This window comes from Thunnus albacares, chromosome 20, assembly GCF_914725855.1.
Source record: "Thunnus albacares chromosome 20, fThuAlb1.1, whole genome shotgun sequence".
Classification (NCBI taxonomy): Eukaryota; Metazoa; Chordata; class Actinopteri; order Scombriformes; family Scombridae; genus Thunnus; species Thunnus albacares.
In genome coordinates, this window is record NC_058125.1 from 28255712 (window position 1) to 28278211 (window position 22500).

At 46.7% G+C, this 22500-nt stretch overlaps 3 protein-coding genes across 3 annotated transcripts in view; 1 reads left to right on the top strand and 2 right to left on the bottom strand.

Annotated features, from left to right (window-relative positions):
- The window catches only part of LOC122970978 (leukocyte cell-derived chemotaxin-2-like), a 1981-nt gene extending 1101 nt beyond the window's left edge, over window positions 1–880 (bottom strand). Inside the window, exon 1 of the mRNA XM_044337392.1 lies at window positions 1–880. This exon is cut by the window's left edge and continues 32 nt beyond it. Coding sequence (XP_044193327.1) covers window positions 1–149 — 149 coding nt within the window. The 5' untranslated portion in view covers window positions 150–880.
- Window positions 881–3503: 2623 nt separating this feature from the next.
- bbs1 (Bardet-Biedl syndrome 1) lies at window positions 3504–16405 on the bottom strand. The gene is made up of 7 exons (XM_044337391.1): window positions 16043–16405; window positions 12000–12385; window positions 10897–11079; window positions 10379–10510; window positions 7264–7370; window positions 6262–6382; window positions 3504–5888 (listed from the first exon to the last, which is right to left on the bottom strand). Exons 2-7 carry the CDS (start codon window positions 12372–12374, stop codon window positions 5058–5060), a joined length of 1749 nt encoding a protein of 582 aa, XP_044193326.1. The 5' UTR covers window positions 12375–12385; window positions 16043–16405; the 3' UTR covers window positions 3504–5057.
- A 496-nt stretch (window positions 16406–16901) lies between these two features.
- LOC122971779 (kinesin-like protein KIF20A) overlaps window positions 16902–22500 on the top strand; it is a gene marked incomplete in the record, with an annotated part of 38556 nt that continues 32957 nt past the window's right edge. Inside the window, 1 exon segment of the mRNA XM_044338526.1 lies at window positions 16902–17004.

Below are 22500 nucleotides of genomic sequence, written 5' to 3' on the forward strand. Positions count from 1 at the left end.
GCCTGCATGTTTGCTTCCAGCAGTCGATCTGTGTGTCCAGTGAGCTGATGATCTGTCTCTTTGCACTGCTCTCGTATCAGCGCTCTGCACTTTATAGCCTGTAGCTCTGCTGCTAGCAGCCAAGCGTAAATGCCGTTTTTGCTCAACATTGGACTTTAATGTTGATTTTGGCTTCAATTAATTGGAGCAGTGCTGCAGCTGGAAACAAACAGGAGATTCCAAAGTATCATTAATGTTGTTGATGTGTGCTATATGTTGTAAATATTGCTGTTGCTACTTCACCTGAAGGCACAGGTAGGTAATCACACCAGTTATGTAGCTTACAAATTAAGAACCGAGGAAGTCAGTTTTTCCACCATGTGGGTGTTTTGGTCGGGTTGTGTTAGTGTTTTGTTTCGTACGTGCACCTGGCTGTTGTAGGTGTTTAAAAGCTACGCATAAATAAAGTGTTAAGTGTAAACACATGGCAGACCTCTTTTTGCACCACGAAGCGTTGGAGATGCCTTCAAATTCCCTCCAGTGGCCGTTTGTGTTTGATTATCACTATAATTGATATTTGATTTGGGAGACCTGTGAACAGTGAATTGCACTCAAAGAATAAACAAGCTTCTCTGCAGATTTCCCAGATTCCTCGCCTGAGATATGATATGCTGGGATAATGTTTATGTAACCAGGACTCTTAGGAAAGCACCCACGACTATAAGAACCTGACAACACTACTCTGGGAATTTCACCCAGAGAATAAACAGATACACAAGCTCTTTGATAAAGAAAAGGAGCAGAGATGCGAGTTTCATGTTTCAAAAACAATTTTAGATTAAAAGAGACGAGAGTTGTTTTGGTTAATAAAAGCTGCAATAAAGGGCAGATTTCATTACTTATCATTACAGTAAGTCATTACTTATCATTGTAGTAAGTCATTACTTATCATTACAGTAAGTCATTACTTATCATTACAGTAAGTCATTACTTATCATTGTAGGCATTGTAGGTCTTTTGTTAAACCCACTGGAGACATGACAGCAAGTATCAGCTGACAGAGTGTGTATGTCATCTGAATTCTGGATCAACGGTTTAAAGTGAACAGTGTTTTTTATGTAAGCTGAACATTGGATGTAAAACTAGAAAACTAGATGTATGAGATGAATTATAAAACCAGGGAAGGGTCATGTAAATGACCAGATACGGAAATAAAACCGTTCATTCATTCATACATTCATATGGTTATTATTTCTATAACTGACAGTAATGATTTAGGGATGTTGACAATGTTTTGTTTACTTGGTTTCTATGGTAACGCATCTGCATCATGACGGATTAATGTGTATAAGGAAACTGGAAACAGTGTCAGACACTAATGAAGACAAGTCGAAAACTTTTAGTGAATAAAACACGGTGTGCTGCTCCTCAACTCCAGTTCACGTGTGACACTATCGTCCGTCAGTCGACCCAACATGTGACGTTTTATTTCAATCACACAAGATAAAAATCCTGTGAAAGCACATCAATGTTCGATTCCCTGGAGTTACAGCTGCTCTCATGAGCAGGCTTAAACCAGACAATTCAAGTTCTTTGTTTACATTTTATATCATAGTGACATCTTACTTACTAACTTTACGTTTAAATCACCTCACTTGACTTTTAATGGCTTCACATTCAGAGTCAGTAGAGTATATAATAAAACGCTTGTTACATAACATGTTTGTTTTTAACCTTCAGTCTCACAACATGAACCCAGCTGCAGTGTTTGTTCAGCAATTCCAACAACAGTGGACTTTAATCTTTATTTTGTTTTTATTAGCTTCTTTGTATGATCAGATATTGAGGGTTTCTGTCTGTCAGCAGGAATATGACGAGGAGCTCTTCTATTGGTTTTCTTACAGTAGTGATATTATTGAGCACCTGTAATTGTCCCCTGATATGGCTGACTGAATGCAGGCATCCTTCAGGTTTCAGTCCTGGTGGATTTGGTGACACCCATGGTTACCGTGGTAACAGCAGGTGTGGTTTAAGAGCCTGATCAGGATTTAAAACGGAAACATCTTCTGGCAAATTGAGTTTACTCCAACGGAGCTGCTGCAATCACTTGATCACTCGCAGGGGAAAGAAAATCCACACAGATCTTTTCTAGTAGAGTTTAACTTGGCCTGGCTAGCATGTTAGCGGTTAGCATGTTAGCTCACCAGCTACATGACCTGCCCCACCGATTTCACACAGATGTCATCTCGTCACACAGTGAAATAAAAACACATTTTCCCAGTTTTGACTCTCTTTTCTTTCCCTGTAAAACATTTTCATAAGTTTCATAACTCATCTCACCACAAGTTCCTTCTAACAAAAAAGGTAAAAGAAGTTTAATTTATCCAGTGAAACATTTCTTACAGAAGTTTAAGAGTGACATGGATGTAAACTGCTCTTTCTGTGAATTACATCCTGAAAATTTCTCCCATTTATTTTGGTCTCCTGAATTTACATATGAACTGTTGGAAGTTAATAATTTTATAGTTGACAACATTTTCTTTATTATATTTGGTTGCTATGATTATAATGCATTTTTTATTATTAATCTAATTTTATGTTTTGCCAAATTCCACATTCACAAAATTTACAAACAAAAAAACTATTCTTTGTATTCATGAAGGATTTCTTCCTCACAAAACAAAAAGCAGTCAAAACAATGACTGTATGCAATACTTTTAAAGTTTAAAGTGAACTTATTGTCATAAAATCACATATTTATTTCTATTTCTATCTGTTATTTATTTTACGTTTGTTTTGTTTTGTTTCTGTTTGACACTGATTTTCCTTTTGTTTTCTTCTGGGACCGTGTGTATGCTGACAGTTTGAATAAATAAATGAATAAATAAATGAAGAGCCCTCATGCACCTGATGATCTGACATCGGTACAGATTTAGCCTCAACTCACTGGCACTGTTGCCATAGAAACTAATCATTCAAGCAGCAGCTGTTTACCTTCTTCTTCTTCTTCTACTGTTGTTTATTAGTAGTTGGTGCATTACTGCCACCTTCTGGACTGGCGTGTGGATCAGAAGCTGTTTACCTGTCCTGTCCTCACCTGTATGTGACCTCTGACCTCCTACCAGAGACCTGCAGCTGCCTGCAGGGTCGCATTTTCATGGTAACACTTAATTTTATTAAGTCTGAAAATGTATTAATAATTTCCACATGACTCCCAAGTACTTTCCTGTAAAGAAAGAAAGTAATTTATATTAATTACAGGAAACAAGAAGACAGTTCAATTAATACACTAATTAAAGAAATCAAATTAATTTCTGTTGTTTGTTCAGCTGAAGATGCAACAATGTGAAGAGAATAACAAATGATAAAGTCATAATTATTAGAAATGTTCTCATCCAGTTTCTTACAATCTAATAATGTCATTTGGATGTATTATCTAATAATTATGAGAAACATCCTGTTTATTTCAACAAGTGGAAGCATTATGACTTCCTTCAGTGAATCATGACGTCTGTACCAGCATGTTTTATTATTATTCACTGTTTTATTTCTTTTCACACATTTCAAAACAGACAATATTCAGGAAACATTTGTCTTATTAATGTTTTTAATGAGCGTTAATGAGAGCTCTGACACGTCTCTCTGTTTCACCCATGAACTCTAACAACATCACACAGGAAGGGTTCGGGTAAGATCTGAAACGGTTAATAATACATAAAGAAAGGTTATAAATTCAGTCGTAACATTTTATAATATTTGTTCTTGTTCTGTGAAGAATTAAAACATTCATGTAGACTTTGAACTGATACATCAGCAGCTCATTAATCTGAATTTTATGACTTCATAACGAAATACATTTATTCTAATGCAGCTGTTCATCAGACAGAGCTCTGACTTCCTATAAACAAACAAACAAACAGGAGTAAACAAGCTGTCACGACTGATTAGACTTTACTGAACATGAAGTTGTTATTGATCTCCTAGAGTTACAAAGATGATCAGATTGATCAGTGTGATGAGTGCAGGTGTCATAACAGACAGAAACAGGTTGTGTAATATTCCAGCAGAGTTACTGTGAGCTCGTACACAAATACAGATGTTACTTCACTCACAGATCAGCTGATTGAACCCTGGTTTATCACAGATCTGCTCCGAACCACCAGAGTCTGTGATCCTCCTTCTCCTGGTTTCTTCCACGCCAGAGTCTGACTGACAGCTGTCACATGGCCCAAATAAACCGGATCAATCAGGTTCTAGGTGAAAGCAGCCAAAACCTCTTCAGGCCGGTGTAGATCAGTCTGGTTCAGTCAGACTCTTGTTGGTTCGATTGTAGTGGAACACTTGCAGAAGTCTGTTGTTTTCTTGATATTTGAGCAGATCAGAGCTTCTTCCTGTGTTCACACCCCAAACACATCTGACCAATGAGAAGAGAGCACATTCTCACCTGGCTGTCAGTGACGCATTTTTTTTTGGTTTGCTGGATTTTTCTCTGTGTGAAAAGAAACTGAACTGAGTTTAAACCTGATCCACCGGTTCAGAGCAGAACAAACAGTGTATCAGAGAGCTCCTGGTTCTGGAGCCGGTCAGCTCAGACCTGCAGCCGTGTAGTCGGTCAGATGGAGGATGGATCACGTTCCACTTTGACCACTTCTTCTAAAGGGTCTAAGCGGTTCTTTTGGTCCGATTGCTGAGTTCTGATCTGCACAAACGAACTGAACCAAGGAGGAAAACCAAGCAGAGTCAGATTCAGCCAGACCTGGCGCTCAGCTGTCAGACATCCCAGAATCCTCTGTGATTAATGTCCTGACCTCTTGGCCCCATAAAGACATTCATGTTCCACAGAATCTAACAGCTGGTTTCGGAGATATTTTAAGTGATGTCTCACTTTAAGAAATATCAACATGTTTTTTATTACTGAACAAAAGAAGCAACAGTTGTTTAAACACAAGCAGAAACACAAGAGCTTTGTCTAAATAAAACTGCCTAAAACTGACAACGTGAGGTTTTAAATGAGGAACATGTTTGTTGCTCCTGACGTCCAGCTGAAGGGACATTTGTGAGTCTGAACCCCGGCGCTCTCAGTTGAGTGTGACCCCCTCGCTGACAGGCATGTTGATGTGAGCCGTCAACAGCGGTATGCTGCGGCCCTCGTGCAGGACGAACACCTTGATGATGTCAGAGATGCCCTTGTCACTGGTGCACTCCACGAAGGTCTCAACGGGGTAGATAAGTCCGGGCACCAGCAGTGGGATCCTCATGTAGGGGTTCCTCATCCGGTACAGGCTCTCGTCGTACAGGAAGCTGATGGCCAGGTTCATGACGGGCCGACACGCTGCTGTGTTCTGCACGTTCAGGGTGAGTTTGAAGGACGGGCCCAGACCCTGGACCACGGCATTCATTTTGAGTGGCTCGGTGAGGCTGGAGGACATAGGGGTCAGGCTGGACTCCAAGGCCTTCACGTAGGCCTTGGCAGCGGCCAGACGCAGGCGGCTCAGGTCCATCTGGAAAGCGCGGTGCATGGCCACGCCGTAGTCGCGCTCCCGCAGCGTCTGGTCCACATACAGCTTGGTCTTCTTGGGCACGTTGAGGCGGATGCTCTGGGCTGGCGGTGGGCCGGGGGCACCATCCCGGTCCTCGAATGCTGCTGTCCTCTTCAGGATCTTCACCATAAGGCCGCCCCCCTTGGTGGTCATAATGAGGGTCCCATCCTCACGCCCGTACCGGCCAAAGCAGATGCTGCTGACAGCGTCTGGTGTCTTGATGGTGCTCAGCAGGTTTTTGTCCCGATACAGATGGACCTCACAGTTGGCCAGACCCACCAGAACCGCCTGGAAGCCCCTTGTGGGCAGGTCCATGGATGCCATGGTGGTGACAGGAGCCGGGAGGACCACCGACCACAGCTTCTTCCCCTGAAACACAGATCAGATACAGCTGTTTGCAGCAGGTTCCTCTGAAACACAACAGACACCTCAGGTTTCTTCTTCTGCTGATTCAGGCTGTGGGTGGAGCTAACTTTGCTCTCAGCTGTGTTACTGACGGGGACTCAGATTAAACTATATGTATCAGGACAAACTGCTGAACCCTCTCCAGCTTTAAACTGGATTTTACAGGAATCATTTCAGACATTTGTCTCTGAGTCTGACTGACAGTAGACGCAGAAAGTATCCACCTGGGACGGACAACATGGCTGCCTGCACAAATGTCTACATCTGGGTAAACTTAGTCGTCAGTGTGTTGACATGTGTGAGTCTGCAGCTTGCTCAGCATGACTTCCTGTTTTACCTTCTGGGTGAAGCCCTGCAGGCTCTCGTCGGTGCAGCCCACCACCACGTTCTTCCCGACTCTCACCAGGCCCACTGGGTGAGACGACAGCTCGATGCAGTACTTCGGTTTGTCCGACTCCCTAAAGAGCAGCAACACGTCAGATTCCTCAGACGGATCATATTGTTCCATCTTTTATATCCATCTACAGTATATGGGATCAAATCAGGGTCAAATGGATCAATACATTTCTTAGAGACACAATGTTTTGGTTATGGACCATCATCAACTGTTTTCCCTCATGACTGCACTGTCCTTTGCACCAGATGTGCATCAGGTAAACATTCTTTTAAGATGATGATCAGAAGTTACACAGAGACTCCTGAAGAGCAGAAATGCTGCCAGAAGTTAAAATTCATGCTGACCATCCACCGGCACTATGGAGCAAAGTCTTTATGATTTGCTTTGAATCAGAGTTTTTGTGTAACCTCACTGTCGATATCACCGGTGACTTTATTACACATCCTCAAGTCTCCTCTGCACATTTGAAAACATGAATTTCACCTGCAGAGTTTTTTTCAGTTTTTCAAATGATAACATACAACAACAGCAACACAGAAGCATTATTTCTGAACATCATTTCACAAAACACTGAATCTGATGGAGCCAAATGTGATTCCATACATATCCTTGTTATGATCTTTTAGTGCAGTGATGCCTCCTTCTGTCTCTCTGTAGGATACTGGCGCTCATTTAGAAATCATTTTTATACAAAAGAAACCAAATTATCTTCCATAACAGCTGACTTTTGTTCTAGTTGTCTCAAATGAAAGTTCATGATCTTCCAAAGGATGAACCCCCACATCAGTGTAATATCAGTCTGTGTTTAACCCACAGGATCAGGAAACAGACCAGAACTCATCACAGACATGATGCTGTTTTTCCTGTAAGGATTGCTGAAAGGCATTCTGGGAAATGTAGGCCTGACGGTGAGGACAGGTGTCAGTCAGGTGTGTGTCTCACCTGCGCAGGATGTAGATGTTGCCATTGCGACACGCCACTGTGATGCGAAACTCCACATCGAACTGACCCGTCACGTCCATCATGGTGGGGGCATCAGGCAGCGACATCTTCAACAGGCACAGACATGTTAGGACACCCAACTTACTGAGGCTTTCAGCCACATCTCATGGCCCTCCTCAGTGGATGTGGTTTGCTCATTTGTCATAGCGGGGTGTATGGGGCCCTGGATAGAAGTAGTACCTTTGTTGACCGGCAGCCGCACCCCACTTGGTAGGGTGGACAGGCATCACTGGTTCTCATCCATCCCCTAAATCTCTCATGTGTTGGCTCCGAGGGCCACATCCTGGTACACCGCTTCAGCTGGTGGACTAAACCACGTGAGGGGGCTGGTGTTTACACCACACCACCTGCACCACCTGAGCGGTATCGGACAGCCAATAGCTAGGGTGGAGGAGGTCCACTGGCTGGATGGGGTAGGCCATGCAGGATGGCTCCACTGCCTTGTGGATATCTTTGAGAGAAGGAAAGGCTAAGGGTGTAAACCTAGACAGAAAATCCGGAGTGGAGCCCCTAAGGCGACGGGAAGCCATCGCTGACTTCCTGTTGGCCGCTCCTGCAGCTGAGCTGATGCCAAATGTTTCGCCCTGCTTTCCTTCATAATGTCATAGAGATGGTTTAGTTTCTTATAATGTGACGTAAACATGCAGCCTCGACCATATGATGAATATTAACTGTTATAACATGAGAGAAAAGTTCATACTCAGGTTGCTTGACAACAACTAAACCGTTTCCATGACAACTGAGCAACACAATCTGCTGAGGGAAGCCATGAGATGTGGCTGAAAGCCCCGGAAACAAGAGGTGGACCTTACATTGTTTCCTGAAGAGTCAGAACATGTTTTTCGTTGTTTATGTCCGAAATGATTTTACATGTAACTTCATTACGTTAATATTTGTATTAACACATTAGAGCTTTGGTCAGTTCATCTATTGATTGACTGATAGAAAATTAATTGATAACAATTCTGATAATTAATTAATCATTTGTCATTTTTTTAAAGCAAAATGGACAAAATTTTGTTTCTCTGTGATCCATGACAGAGTACCGGTACGATACAGAGCAACACTGTACCGGTACGATACAGAGCAACACTGTACCGGTACGATACAGAGCAACACTGTACCGGTACGATACAGAGCAACACTGTACCGGTACGATACAGAGCAGCACCTGCTGTACCGGTACGATACAGAGCAGCACTGTACCGGTACGATACAGAGCAGCACCTGCTGTACCGGTACGATACAGAGCAGCACCTGCTGTACCGGTACAATACAGAGCAACACTGTACCGGTACGATACAGAGCAGCACTGTACCGGTACGATACAGAGCAGCACTGTACCGGTACGATACAGAGCAGCACTGTACCGGTACGATACAGAGCAACACTGTACCGGTACAATACAGAGCAACACTGTACCGGTACAATACAGAGCAACACTGTACCGGTACGATACAGAGCAACACTGTACCGGTACGATACAGAGCAGCACTGTACCGGTACGATACAGAGCAGCACTGTACCGGTACGATACAGAGCAACACTGTACCGGTACAATACAGAGCAACACTGTACCGGTACAATACAGAGCAACACTGTACCGGTACGATACAGAGCAGCACCTGCTGTACAGGTACGATACAGAGCAGCACTGTACCGGTACGATACAGAGCAACACTGTACCGGTATGATACAGAGCAGCACTGTACCGGTACGATACAGAGCAACACTGTACCGGTACGATACAGAGCAACACTGTACCGGTACGATACAGAGCAACACTGTACCGGTACGATACAGAGCAACACTGTACCGGTACAATACAGAGCAACACTGTACCGGTACGATACAGAGCAGCACCTGCTGTACAGGTACGATACAGAGCAGCACTGTACCGGTACGATACAGAGCAACACTGTACCGGTATGATACAGAGCAGCACTGTACCGGTACGATACAGAGCAACACTGTACCGGTACGATACAGAGCAACACTGTACCGGTACGATACAGAGCAACACTGTACCGGTACGATACAGAGCAACACTGTACCGGTACGATACAGAGCAACACTGTACCGGTACGATACAGAGCAGCACTGTACCGGTACGATACAGAGCAGCACTGTACCGGTACGATACAGAGCAACACTGTACCGGTACGATACAGAGCAGCACTGTACCGGTACGATACAGAGCAACACTGTACCGGTACGATACAGAGCAACACTGTACCGGTACGATACAGAGCAACACTGTACCGGTACGATACAGAGCAGCACTGTACCGGTACGATACAGAGCAACACTGTACCGGTACGATACAGAGCAGCACTGTACCGGTACGATACAGAGCAACACTGTACCGGTACGATACAGAGCAACACTGTACCGGTACAATACAGAGCAACACTGTATCGGTACGATACAGAGCAGCACTGTACCGGTACGATACAGAGCAACACTGTACCGGTACGATACAGAGCAGCACCTGCTGTACAGGTACGATACAGAGCAGCACTGTACCGGTACGATACAGAGCAGCACCTGCTGTACCGGTACGATACAGAGCAGCACTGTACCGGTACGATACAGAGCAGCACCTGCTGTACCGGTACGATACAGAGCAGCACTGTACAGGTACGATACAGAGCAGCACCTGCTGTACAGGTACGATACAGAGCAGCACCTGCTGTACCGGTACGATACAGAGCAGCACTGCACCGGTACGATACAGAGCAACACTGTACAGGTACGATACAGAGCAGCACTGTACAGGTACGATACAGAGCAGCACTGTACTGGTACAATACAGAGCAGCACCTGCTGTACAGGTACGATACAGAGCAGCACTGTACAGGTACGATACAGAGCAGCACTGTACTGGTACAATACAGAGCAGCACCTGCTGTACAGGTACGATACAGAGCAGCACCTGCTGTACCGGTACGATACAGAGCAGCACCTGCTGTACCGGTACGATACAGAGCAGCACTGTACCGGTACAATACAGAGCAGCACCTGCTGTACCGGTACGATACAGAGCAGCACCTACCTTGGAGAGGATGATGAAAGCTTCAGGGTCGAGGATGTAAACGTCGTTGCTCTCTGTGCCGATCACAAGACAGCTGACGCCGTCCTCGTCCGCCGTGCTCTTCTTCAGAGTCCCGATGCAGGTGATGACTGTCTGAAACACAGAGCTGCAGGTGAGGAAGCTCTCACTTTATGTTTCCATGGAAACCATCATCCAGAGTCTGATGCTGTCTGATCAACACTGAGAGTCAGCTGGACTGATTCTGAATGTTATCAGTCTCTTCAGCTGCGTACCTGCCGTCTGATTGGCTGCTGTTTGTGTGTGTGAGGCGTACCTGCCGTCTGATTGGCTGCTGTTTGTGTGTGTGAGGCGTACCTGCCGTCTGATTGGCTGCTGTTTGTGTGTGTGAGGCGTACCTGCCGTCTGATTGGCTGCTGTTTGTGTGTGTGAGGCGTACCTGCCTTCTGATTGGCTGCTGTTTGTGTGTGTGAGGCGTACCTGCCGTCTGATTGGCTGCTGTTTGTGTGTGTGAGGCGTACCTGCCGTCTGATTGGCTGCTGTTTGTGCAGCTGGACGAACTCGTCCGTGTCATTGACGTCCAGAGCGAGGAACCGGAGTGAGCGGACGGACAGCGGGACTTCAGCCTTCTTCCTGATGCTCTCCAGCATTTCCTTCAGGGTCACTGGGTCGATATGCCCCTCCCTCACCTGTTGCCACACGTCCTAACCAATCACAGCGCAGCACACGTCACCGGTATAGTAAGCTTATTAAAGGGTTATTCCTCCCATTTACATATAAACATCACATTTATCAGACATGCTGATATCCGACTGATCACATGACTAATCACATAAAGGAATAGTCAATCAGAGATATGGATTGATCCTACATCTGACATATTGTAGATTTTTTGAAAATAATTAAGTATATAAAATTAATTAGTTTATCTGTCACAAATATATTCTGTAAATAATGTCAGTGAAATGCTTTCTGTTCTGCTCGGCTACACAGGATAATAATAATATATACAATGAACCAATGAATATGTACAAATAATATATCAATATATAAATATGGATGAAATAACAGGAAAATGTCTGAAATGTAAACTGTTGGGAGCTGCGTCAGATATCAATTCTTGCTGTTTGCTTTCTAAATAAAAAATAACAATAAAATAATAAAACAATAAATTTGTTCCACACTTTCATCATAGAGAAAGTCAAAGTGCTGCTGTATCAATAACATAGAACACAACATAAACAATAACAACAACAACAACAATAAGAGTTAAGATGAAAAAGACTTCCTGGTTTTTAGGCTTTTATTAAAAAGAGACTTGGAACAAAAAACAGTAAAAAGACTGTTTTTAATGCTCATGGTTCAGTAAAGTATTATTGATCCTGATCAATGATGTTGAGTCTGATCATAAAGGATCAACTCTGAACCAGCTGAGCTCATCTGCAGCTGGACATTTACACTCAGAACATGTTGGATCAATAGTTTTTGTTCTCAGGTTTGTGAGTCAACATGAAGATTTGTACTTTGAGCCGTCATGTTTACAGCGATAAATATGGAACCAGATTTTCTCTAAACTCGGATGTCGTTTGAAAACACGGAGTCACACACACACACACACACTCACCTGCTCCAGCGTGTTGACCTCTGACCCTGGCAGGGTGAACTTGAAGTATGGCCGCAGGTTCTTGTAGACGTAGACGCAGGGTCCAGACGCCACAGCGACGGCCGGGATACGCGGCTCGTGCAGGTCCATGAAGAAGGCGACGAGGCCGGCGGGCAGGTCGAGCAGCGTGCTCTCACTCAGCAGCGCCGTGCCACGGTAAACCTTCAGCTTCATGCCCGCCAGGCCGCCCAGGTCTCCCACCACAAGCCGGCTCTCGCCGTCCCCACTCAGGTCAGCCAGCGCCACGCAGGATGAGAAGGTGTTCAGGCACGCCACCGGGTCGTAGTGAGCGTCCAGCCACTTCCCTCCATCTGCACACGCCTCCGACATGGACATGATGTCACTACCTGTACAGGCGAGTCAACATCACGTTACCATGAGCTGGAACCATTCAGCCAACCCTGTCTGTTCTGTACACACAACGTGTCTGTTCTGTCTGTTCTGTACACACAAGACGTCTGTTCTGTCTGTTCTGTACACACAACGTGTCTGTTCTGTCTGTTCTGTACACACAAGACGTCTGTTCTGTCTGTTCTGTACACACAACGTGTCTGTTCTGTCTGTTCTGTACACACAAGACGTCTGTTCTGTCTGTTCTGTACACACAACGTGTCTGTTCTGTCTGTTCTGTACACACAAGACGTCTGTTCTGTCTGTTCTGTACACACAACGTGTCTGTTCTGTCTGTTCTGTACACACAACGTGTCTGTTCTGTCTGTTCTGTACACACAAGACGTCTGTTCTGTCTGTTCTGTACACACAACGTGTCTGTTCTGTCTGTTCTGTACACACAAGACGTCTGTTCTGTCTGTTCTGTACACACAACGTGTCTGTTCTGTCTGTTCTGTACACACAAGACGTCTGTTCTGTCTGTTCTGTACACACAACGTGTCTGTTCTGTCTGTTCTGTACACACAAGACGTCTGTTCTGTCTGTTCTGTACACACAACGTGTCTGTTCTGTCTGTTCTGTACACACAAGACGTCTGTTCTGTCTGTTCTGTACACACAACGTGTCTGTTCTGTCTGTTCTGTACACACAAGACGTCTGTTCTGTCTGTTCTGTACACACAACGTGTCTGTTCTGTCTGTTCTGTACACACAACGTGTCTGTTCTGTCTGTTCTGTACACACAAGACGTCTGTTCTGTCTGTTCTGTACACACAACGTGTCTGTTCTGTCTGTTCTGTACACACAAGACGTCTGTTCTGTCTGTTCTGTACACACAAGACGTCTGTTCTGTCTGTTCTGTACACACAAGTCGTCTGTTCTGTACACACAACGTGTCTGTTCTGTCTGTTCTGTACACACAAGGCATCTGTTCTGTCTGTTCTGTACACACAAGACGTCTGTTATGTCTGTTCTGTACACACAACATGTCTGTTCTGTCTGTTCTGTACACACAACATGTCTGTTCTGTCTGTTCTGTACACACAACATGTCTGTTCTGTCTGTTCTGTACACACAACGTGTCTGTTCTGTACACACAAGACGTCTGTTCTGTCTGTTCTGTACACACAAGACGTCTGTTCTGTACACACAAGACATCTGTTCTGTCTGTTCTGTACACACAATGTGTCTGTTCTGTCTGTTCTGTACACACAAGACGTCTGTTCTGTACACACAAGACGTCTGTTCTGTCTGTTCTGTACACACAAGACGTCTGTTCTGTCTGTTCTGTACACACAACATGTCTGTTCTGTCTGTTCTGTACACACAAGACGTCTGTTCTGTCTGTTCTGTACACACAATACGTCTGTTCTGTACACACAAGACGTCTGTTCTGTCTGTTCTGTACACACAACATGTCTGTTCTGACTGTTCTGTACACACAAGACGTCTGTTCTGTACACACAACATGTCTGTTCTGTCTGTTCTGTACACACAACATGTCTGTTATGTCTGTTCTGTACACACAAGACGTCTGTTCTGACTGTTCTGTACACACAACGTGTCTGTTCTGTCTGTTCTGTACACACAAGACGTCTGTTCTGTACACACAACATGTCTGTTCTGTCTGTTCTGTACACACAACGTCTGTTCTGTCTGTTCTGTACACACGTGTCTGTTCTGTCTGTTCTGTACACACAACACGTCTGTTCTGTCTGTTCTGTACACACAAGACATCTGTTCCGTCTGTTCTGTACACACAAGACGTCTGTTCTGTCTGTTCTGTACACACAACGTGTATGTTCTGTACACACAACACGTCTGTTCTGACAGTTCTGTACACACAACGTGTCTGTTCTGTCTGTTCTGTACACACAAGACGTCTGTTCTGACTGTTCTGTACACACAAGACGTCTGTTCTGTCTGTTCTGTACACACAACGTGTCTGTTCTGTCTGTTCTGTACACACAACGTGTATGTTCTGTCTGTTCTGTACACACAACATGTATGTTCTGTACACACAACACGTCTGTTCTGTCTGTTCTGTACACACAACGTGTATGTTCTGTCTGTTCTGTACACACAACGTGTCTGTTCTGACAGTTCTGTACACACAAGACGTCTGTTCTGTCTGTTCTGTACACACAACGTGTCTGTTCTGACAGTTCTGTACACACAACGTGTATGTTCTGACAGTTCTGTACACACAACGTGTCTGTTCTGTCTGTTCTGTACACACAACACGTCTGTTCTGTCTGTTCTGTACACACAACGTGTATGTTCTGACAGTTCTGTACACACAACACGTCTGTTCTGACAGTTCTGTACACACAACGTGTATGTTCTGACAGTTCTGTACACACAACACGTCTGTTCTGTCTGTTCTGTACACACAACATGTCTGTTCTGTCTGTTCTGTACACACAACACGTCTGTTCTGTCTGTTCTGTACACACAACGTGTATGTTCTGACAGTTCTGTACACACAACACGTCTGTTCTGACAGTTCTGTACACACAACACGTCTGTTCTGTCTGTTCTGTACACACAACACGTCTGTTCTGTCTGTTCTGTACACACAACGTGTATGTTCTGACAGTTCTGTACACACAACACGTCTGTTCTGACAGTTCTGTACACACAACACGTCTGTTCTGTCTGTTCTGTACACACAACACGTCTGTTCTGTCTGTTCTGTACACACAACATGTTTGTTCTGTACACACAACACGTCTGTTCTGACTGTTCTGTACACACAACATGTCTGTTCTGACTGTTCTGTACACACAACATGTCTGTTCTTTACACACAACGTGTCTGTTCTGTACACACAAGATGTCTGTTCTGTCTGTTCTGTACACTCAACGTGTCTGTTCTGTACACTCAACGTGTCTGTTCTGTCTGTTCTGTACACACAACGTGTCTGTTCTGTACACACAACGTGTCTGTTCTGTACACACATGTCGGTTCTGTCTGTTCTGTACACACAACGTGTCTGTTCTGTACACACATGTCGGTTCTGTCTGTTCTGTACACGTCTGTTCTGTACATATCATGTCTTCACATGTCAGAAAATTCAACCAGCAATTATTTGATTGTCATGGAGTCCAGTCAGAGCTGCTGAATAATTGTTCTGCCAACTATTTTATTGATATATTGATTTGGTCATTTGGTCCATAAAGTGTCAGAAAATGGTGAAAAATGTGGATCAGTGTTTGACAAGATGACGTCCTCAAATGTCTTGTTTTGTCCACAAAGATATTCAGTTTACTGTCTTAGAGACTAAAGAAACCAGAAAATATTCATATTTAACAAACTGGAATTAGGGAATTTGGACTTTATTATTCAAAACATTAATCAATTATCAAAATGAATCAATTAATCATCAAAAATGATTACTTGAATAGTTGGCAACTAATCAGAGCTTATTAACTTATTAATATAATATTTCAGATCTTTATGTGTTTCTGGTGCTGGACCTTTAGAGAGAAATTAAATTATCTTTAACTATTTGCCTCCTGTAATTATAACGATATTGATCAGGTTATATATGTATATAGTTCAGTTAAATGTTTGATCATTGATCCGTGCTGCTATCAGCAACTGATCACTCACCGTTGCCAAGGAAACCGTGTCGAGCGTCTCCTCGCGGCGTCTCTCCTGCTTTGTATCTGATGTGTTTTCAGTCCAACCGTCATAAAGGTTGAGTTAACGTTAGAGTTAAAGCAGCAGTTGGAGTCGGTGGTCGGTAGTTCGTAACGTTAGTGGTAGTTAGAGTCGCATCTGACCAGATGAAGCGTTAAAGTCGCAGCCAGCTGCTCCTTCTGAGGCACTAATCTGAAAATCCGCCGCAAATCCTGCTCCTTGATGTCGTCACCGCAAAATCTGAGTCGCGCATGCGCGAACGGGTCCGCCATCTTGGACAGCTAGGTATGGCAACACCACTTGGACAAATCCACGAGTGTCACCCACAGATTTTACACGCATTTTTCACATCATGTGGATTAATTTAATTTTCAAATTATTTGGGAGAATGCGTAACTGATGACGTCTCGGTGAAAAAGGTGACGGTTTATTTTTATTCTTCGTTTGGCATAAAAAACAAGTTTCCCCAACGGTGATTCCCCTTAAAACCTTTAAAGAGTGGAAAAACATCTGAGGGAAGTTCTCTAACACGAACTGGTGAGACGCTGAGATTCTTCATCGGCCACATCAGCATGGAGCACAGTTGCCATGGAGATGGTTCAGCTGTCATCACGTGACCTATTTTGTTTGTTTTTCCACATACTGAGATAAAAAATGTATTTATTTTATTTTCGGTGAACAACAACAACAACAACAACAATAATAATAACAATAATAATAATGACAACAATAATAATAAAAATATTTTTTACATCATAAATCACGTGTTAACAAGTAGTCTCGCGAGACCACTTGAATCCGAGCGCGAGACCGATTTCTGCGTGACGTAATCCCGTGCAAGCCGTGTGATTGGTCCTCGGGTCCCAGTTTAAAGTAACGTTAGCCCGCGGAGCGGAGACAAGCAGCTAACGGACACCGGCACACGGTTAGTGGTGAGTAAAACATCCAGAGTGACTTAAACTGAGAGAAAATGTCGCTTAGAGTCGGACAGCTGTGATTAACTTTGAAAGGTTCCTTAAACGGCGTCAAACCGGAACAAACGCCGTGTGCTGAGTTCTCCTTTAGGGTGTTTTTGCGTTCGTTACACTCTGTTCTCCTTACGGTGCTCTGTTTGTTTGTTTTTGTTTACATGTCTGTTATCCTTTACGGTGTTTTTGTTTACGTGAACTTACATGTCTGATGGGTGACCTACGAAGCAACTAAGTCTGGCTCTGGTTATCTGGCTTCACTAAACCTGACTTTGTCCGTCCAGAACCAGAACTATGAAGCTGTTATCAACCAGCTCTGGTTTAACAGCGACGAGCGCGTTCATGTGAAAGAGTCGGGTTGTTAATAACGAGCGCGTTCATGTGAAAGAGTCGGGTTGTTGATTACGAGTGACGTCATCAGAACCATGAATGAAGTTCTTCATATGAGATGAAACAGTGAAACCAAGAACCTGCAGATTCAACCAAGTGAAATGTAAACGAGCCTGTAATCATACAACAAACACTAGAAATCATAAATAAATAAAATACATGTAGGAATTATTCTATATGACTGAAGTATAGAGGGAGTATTTTCACTGTTTACAAACCATCTGAATATGTCACATAACAAACTTAAAGTAACGTCAGACTGTTTCTGCTGCTGAAGCAAAGAATGACTGATGATTTATAATCATGGAGCCAATTAACAGTGAGGATTATTGTTCTCTGGTGTTTATTTGCAGTTTTCATCACACAGTTGTCTGATGTTATTCTGACTGCAGCGATGAATCAGAGAGTAAAATCATCCTCACTGTCAGCTTCACTCCGGGAGAAAATCAACTAAACTATTAAAATATGTGTTTAGTGTCGTTAACGATCTCCGTTTGTTAGAAACTCTGATATAAAACCAGACACACGGAACAATAAAATGTTTCTACTGACTATTACTACTATAAAAATATATATTGATCTTTTTTACTTTTATTGTGAACTGAGGACTTTTGTCCATGTCGGGATCCCGTAGGATTGATGACTCTATTTTCCAGTGATGTGATTGGTCAGCTGTCGGGGTGTTGACAGGTTGTGTCAAACCACCACAAAGACTGTTAAGATTTAAGGAGCTTCGTGTCAGCTGCTGTTACAGTCGGCAAACACATCCGGGTGAACCCAAACCAGAAGACCGTAATGCCGCTGTCACATCCGGCGTCGGGGATGCTAAAGCAGCCTACCAGAGGGAGACTGAGGACCAGCGACCCATGGTGGTTGTGGCAGGACATCCAGCACATCACCAACTGCATGACTGTGGCCGGTGACGCCTCGCCGGCAGATACGACACCTTCACCAGCCTAACCCTAACCCTAACCCCCACCTCTCCTCCACCTTTACACAGCGGCCCCCAGACTAGTAGACTAGGCCCCCACGTCTCCTCCACCTTTACTAACGGCCCCCAGACTAGTAGACTAGGCCCCCACGTCTCCTCCACCTTTACACAGCGGCCCCCAGACTAGTAGACTAGGCCCCCACGTCTCCTCCACCTTTACACAGCGGCCCCCAGACTAGTAGACTAGACCCCCACGTCTCCTCCACCTTTACACAGCGGCCCCCAGACTAGTAGTCTAGGCCCCCACGTCTCCTCCACCTTTACACAGTGGCCCCCAGACTAGTAGACTAGGCCCCCACGTCTCCTCCACCTTTACACAACGGCCCCCAGACTAGTAGACTAGGCCCCCACGTCTCCTCCACCTTTACTAACGGCCCCCAGACTAGTAGTCTAGGCCCCCACGTCTCCTCCACCTTTACTAACGGCCCCCAGACTAGTAGACTAGGCCCCCACGTCTCCTCCACCTTTACTAACGGCCCCCAGACCAGTAGACTAGGCCCCCACGTCTCCTCCACCTTTACACAGCGGCCCCCAGACTAGTAGACTAGACCCCCACGTCTCCTCCACCTTTACTAACGGCCCCCAGACTAGTAGACTAGGCCCCCACGTCTCCTCCACCTTTACTAACGGCCCCCAGACTAGTAGACTAGACCCCCACGTCTCCTCCACCTTTACACAGCGGCCCCCAGACTAGTAGTCTAGGCCCCCACATCTCCTCCACCTTTACTAACGGCCCCCAGACTAGTAGTCTAGGCCCCCACATCTCCTCCACCTTTACACAGCGGCCCCCAGACTAGGAGACTAGGCCCCCATGTCTCCTCCACCTTTACACAGCGGCCCCCAGACTAGTAGACTAGGCCCCCATGTCTCCTCCACCTTTACACAGCGGCCCCCAGACTAGTAGACTAGACCCCCACGTCTCCTCCACCTTTACTAACGGCCCCCAGACTAGTAGACTAGACCCCCACGTCTCCTCCACCTTTATTAACGGCCCCCAGACTAGTAGACTAGGCTCCCACGTCTCCTCCACCTTTACACAGCGGCCCCCAGACTAGTAGACTAGGCCCCCACGTCTCCTCCACCTTTACTAACGGCCCCCAGACTAGTAGACTAGGCCCCCACGTCTCCTCCACCTTTACTAACGGCCCCCAGACTAGTAGACTAGACCCCCACGTCTCCTCCACCTTTACACAGCTGCCCCCAGACTAGTAGACTAGACCCCCACGTCTCCTCCACCTTTACTAACGGCCCCCAGACTAGTAGACTAGGCCCCCACGTCTCCTCCACCTTTACTAACGGCCCCCAGACTAGGAGACTAGGCCCCCATGTCTCCTCCACCTTTACACAGCGGCCCCCAGACTAGTAGACTAGACCCCCACGTCTCCTCCACCTTTACACAGCGGCCCCCAGACTAGTAGTCTAGGCCCCCACGTCTCCTCCACCTTTACACAGTGGCCCCCAGACTAGTAGACTAGGCCCCCACGTCTCCTCCACCTTTACACAACGGCCCCCAGACTAGTAGACTAGGCCCCCACGTCTCCTCCACCTTTACTAACGGCCCCCAGACTAGTAGTCTAGGCCCCCACGTCTCCTCCACCTTTACTAACGGCCCCCAGACTAGTAGACTAGGCCCCCACGTCTCCTCCACCTTTACTAACGGCCCCCAGACCAGTAGACTAGGCCCCCACGTCTCCTCCACCTTTACACAGCGGCCCCCAGACTAGTAGACTAGACCCCCACGTCTCCTCCACCTTTACTAACGGCCCCCATGGTGGTTGTGGCAGGACATCCAGCACATCACCAACTGCATGACTGTGGCCGGTGACGCCTCGCCGGCAGATACGACACCTTCACCAGCCTAACCCTAACCCTAACCCCCACCTCTCCTCCACCTTTACACAGCGGCCCCCAGACTAGTAGACTAGGCCCCCATGTCTCCTCCACCTTTACTAACGGCCCCCAGACTAGTAGACTAGGCCCCCACGTCTCCTCCACCTTTACTAACGGCCCCCAGACTAGTAGACTAGGCCCCCACGTCTCCTCCACCTTTACTAACGGCCCCCAGACCAGTAGACTAGGCCCCCACGTCTCCTCCACCTTTACACAGCGGCCCCCAGACTAGTAGACTAGACCCCCACGTCTCCTCCACCTTTACTAACGGCCCCCATGGTGGTTGTGGCAGGACATCCAGCACATCACCAACTGCATGACTGTGGCCGGTGACGCCTCGCCGGCAGATACGACACCTTCACCAGCCTAACCCTAACCCTAACCCCCACCTCTCCTCCACCTTTACACAGCGGCCCCCAGACTAGTAGACTAGGCCCCCACGTCTCCTCCACCTTTACTAACGGCCCCCAGACTAGTAGACTAGGCCCCCACGTCTCCTCCACCTTTACACAGCGGCCCCCAGACTAGTAGACTAGGCCCCCACGTCTCCTCCACCTTTACACAGCGGCCCCCAGACTAGTAGACTAGACCCCCACGTCTCCTCCACCTTTACACAGCGGCCCCCAGACTAGTAGTCTAGGCCCCCACGTCTCCTCCACCTTTACACAGTGGCCCCCAGACTAGTAGACTAGGCCCCCACGTCTCCTCCACCTTTACACAACGGCCCCCAGACTAGTAGACTAGGCCCCCACGTCTCCTCCACCTTTACTAACGGCCCCCAGACTAGTAGTCTAGGCCCCCACGTCTCCTCCACCTTTACTAACGGCCCCCAGACTAGTAGACTAGGCCCCCACGTCTCCTCCACCTTTACTAACGGCCCCCAGACCAGTAGACTAGGCCCCCACGTCTCCTCCACCTTTACACAGCGGCCCCCAGACTAGTAGACTAGACCCCCACGTCTCCTCCACCTTTACTAACGGCCCCCAGACTAGTAGACTAGGCCCCCACGTCTCCTCCACCTTTACTAACGGCCCCCAGACTAGTAGACTAGACCCCCACGTCTCCTCCACCTTTACACAGCGGCCCCCAGACTAGTAGTCTAGGCCCCCACATCTCCTCCACCTTTACTAACGGCCCCCAGACTAGTAGTCTAGGCCCCCACATCTCCTCCACCTTTACACAGCGGCCCCCAGACTAGGAGACTAGGCCCCCATGTCTCCTCCACCTTTACACAGCGGCCCCCAGACTAGTAGACTAGGCCCCCATGTCTCCTCCACCTTTACACAGCGGCCCCCAGACTAGTAGACTAGACCCCCACGTCTCCTCCACCTTTACTAACGGCCCCCAGACTAGTAGACTAGGCCCCCACGTCTCCTCCACCTTTATTAACGGCCCCCAGACTAGTAGACTAGGCCCCCACGTCTCCTCCACCTTTACACAGCGGCCCCCAGACTAGTAGACTAGGCCCCCACGTCTCCTCCACCTTTACTAACGGCCCCCAGACTAGTAGACTAGGCCCCCACGTCTCCTCCACCTTTACTAACGGCCCCCAGACTAGTAGACTAGACCCCCACGTCTCCTCCACCTTTACACAGCTGCCCCCAGACTAGTAGACTAGACCCCCACGTCTCCTCCACCTTTACTAACGGCCCCCAGACTAGTAGACTAGGCCCCCACGTCTCCTCCACCTTTACTAACGGCCCCCAGACTAGGAGACTAGGCCCCCATGTCTCCTCCACCTTTACACAGCGGCCCCCAGACTAGTAGACTAGACCCCCACGTCTCCTCCACCTTTACTAACGGCCCCCAGACTAGTAGTCTAGGCCCCCACGTCTCCTCCACCTTTACTAACGGCCCCCAGACTAGTAGACTAGGCCCCCATGTCTCCTCCACCTTTACACAGCGGCCCCCAGACTAGTAGTCTAGGCCCCCACATCTCCTCCACCTTTACACAGCTGCCCCCAGACTAGTAGACTAGGCCCCCATGTCTCCTCCACCTTTACACAGCGGCCCCCAGACTAGTAGACTAGACCCCCACGTCTCCTCCACCTTTATTAACGGCCCCCAGACTAGTAGACTAGGCCCCCACGTCTCCTCCACCTTTACACAGCGGCCCCCAGACTAGTAGACTAGGCCCCCACGTCTCCTCCACCTTTACTAACGGCCCCCAGACTAGTAGACTAGGCCCC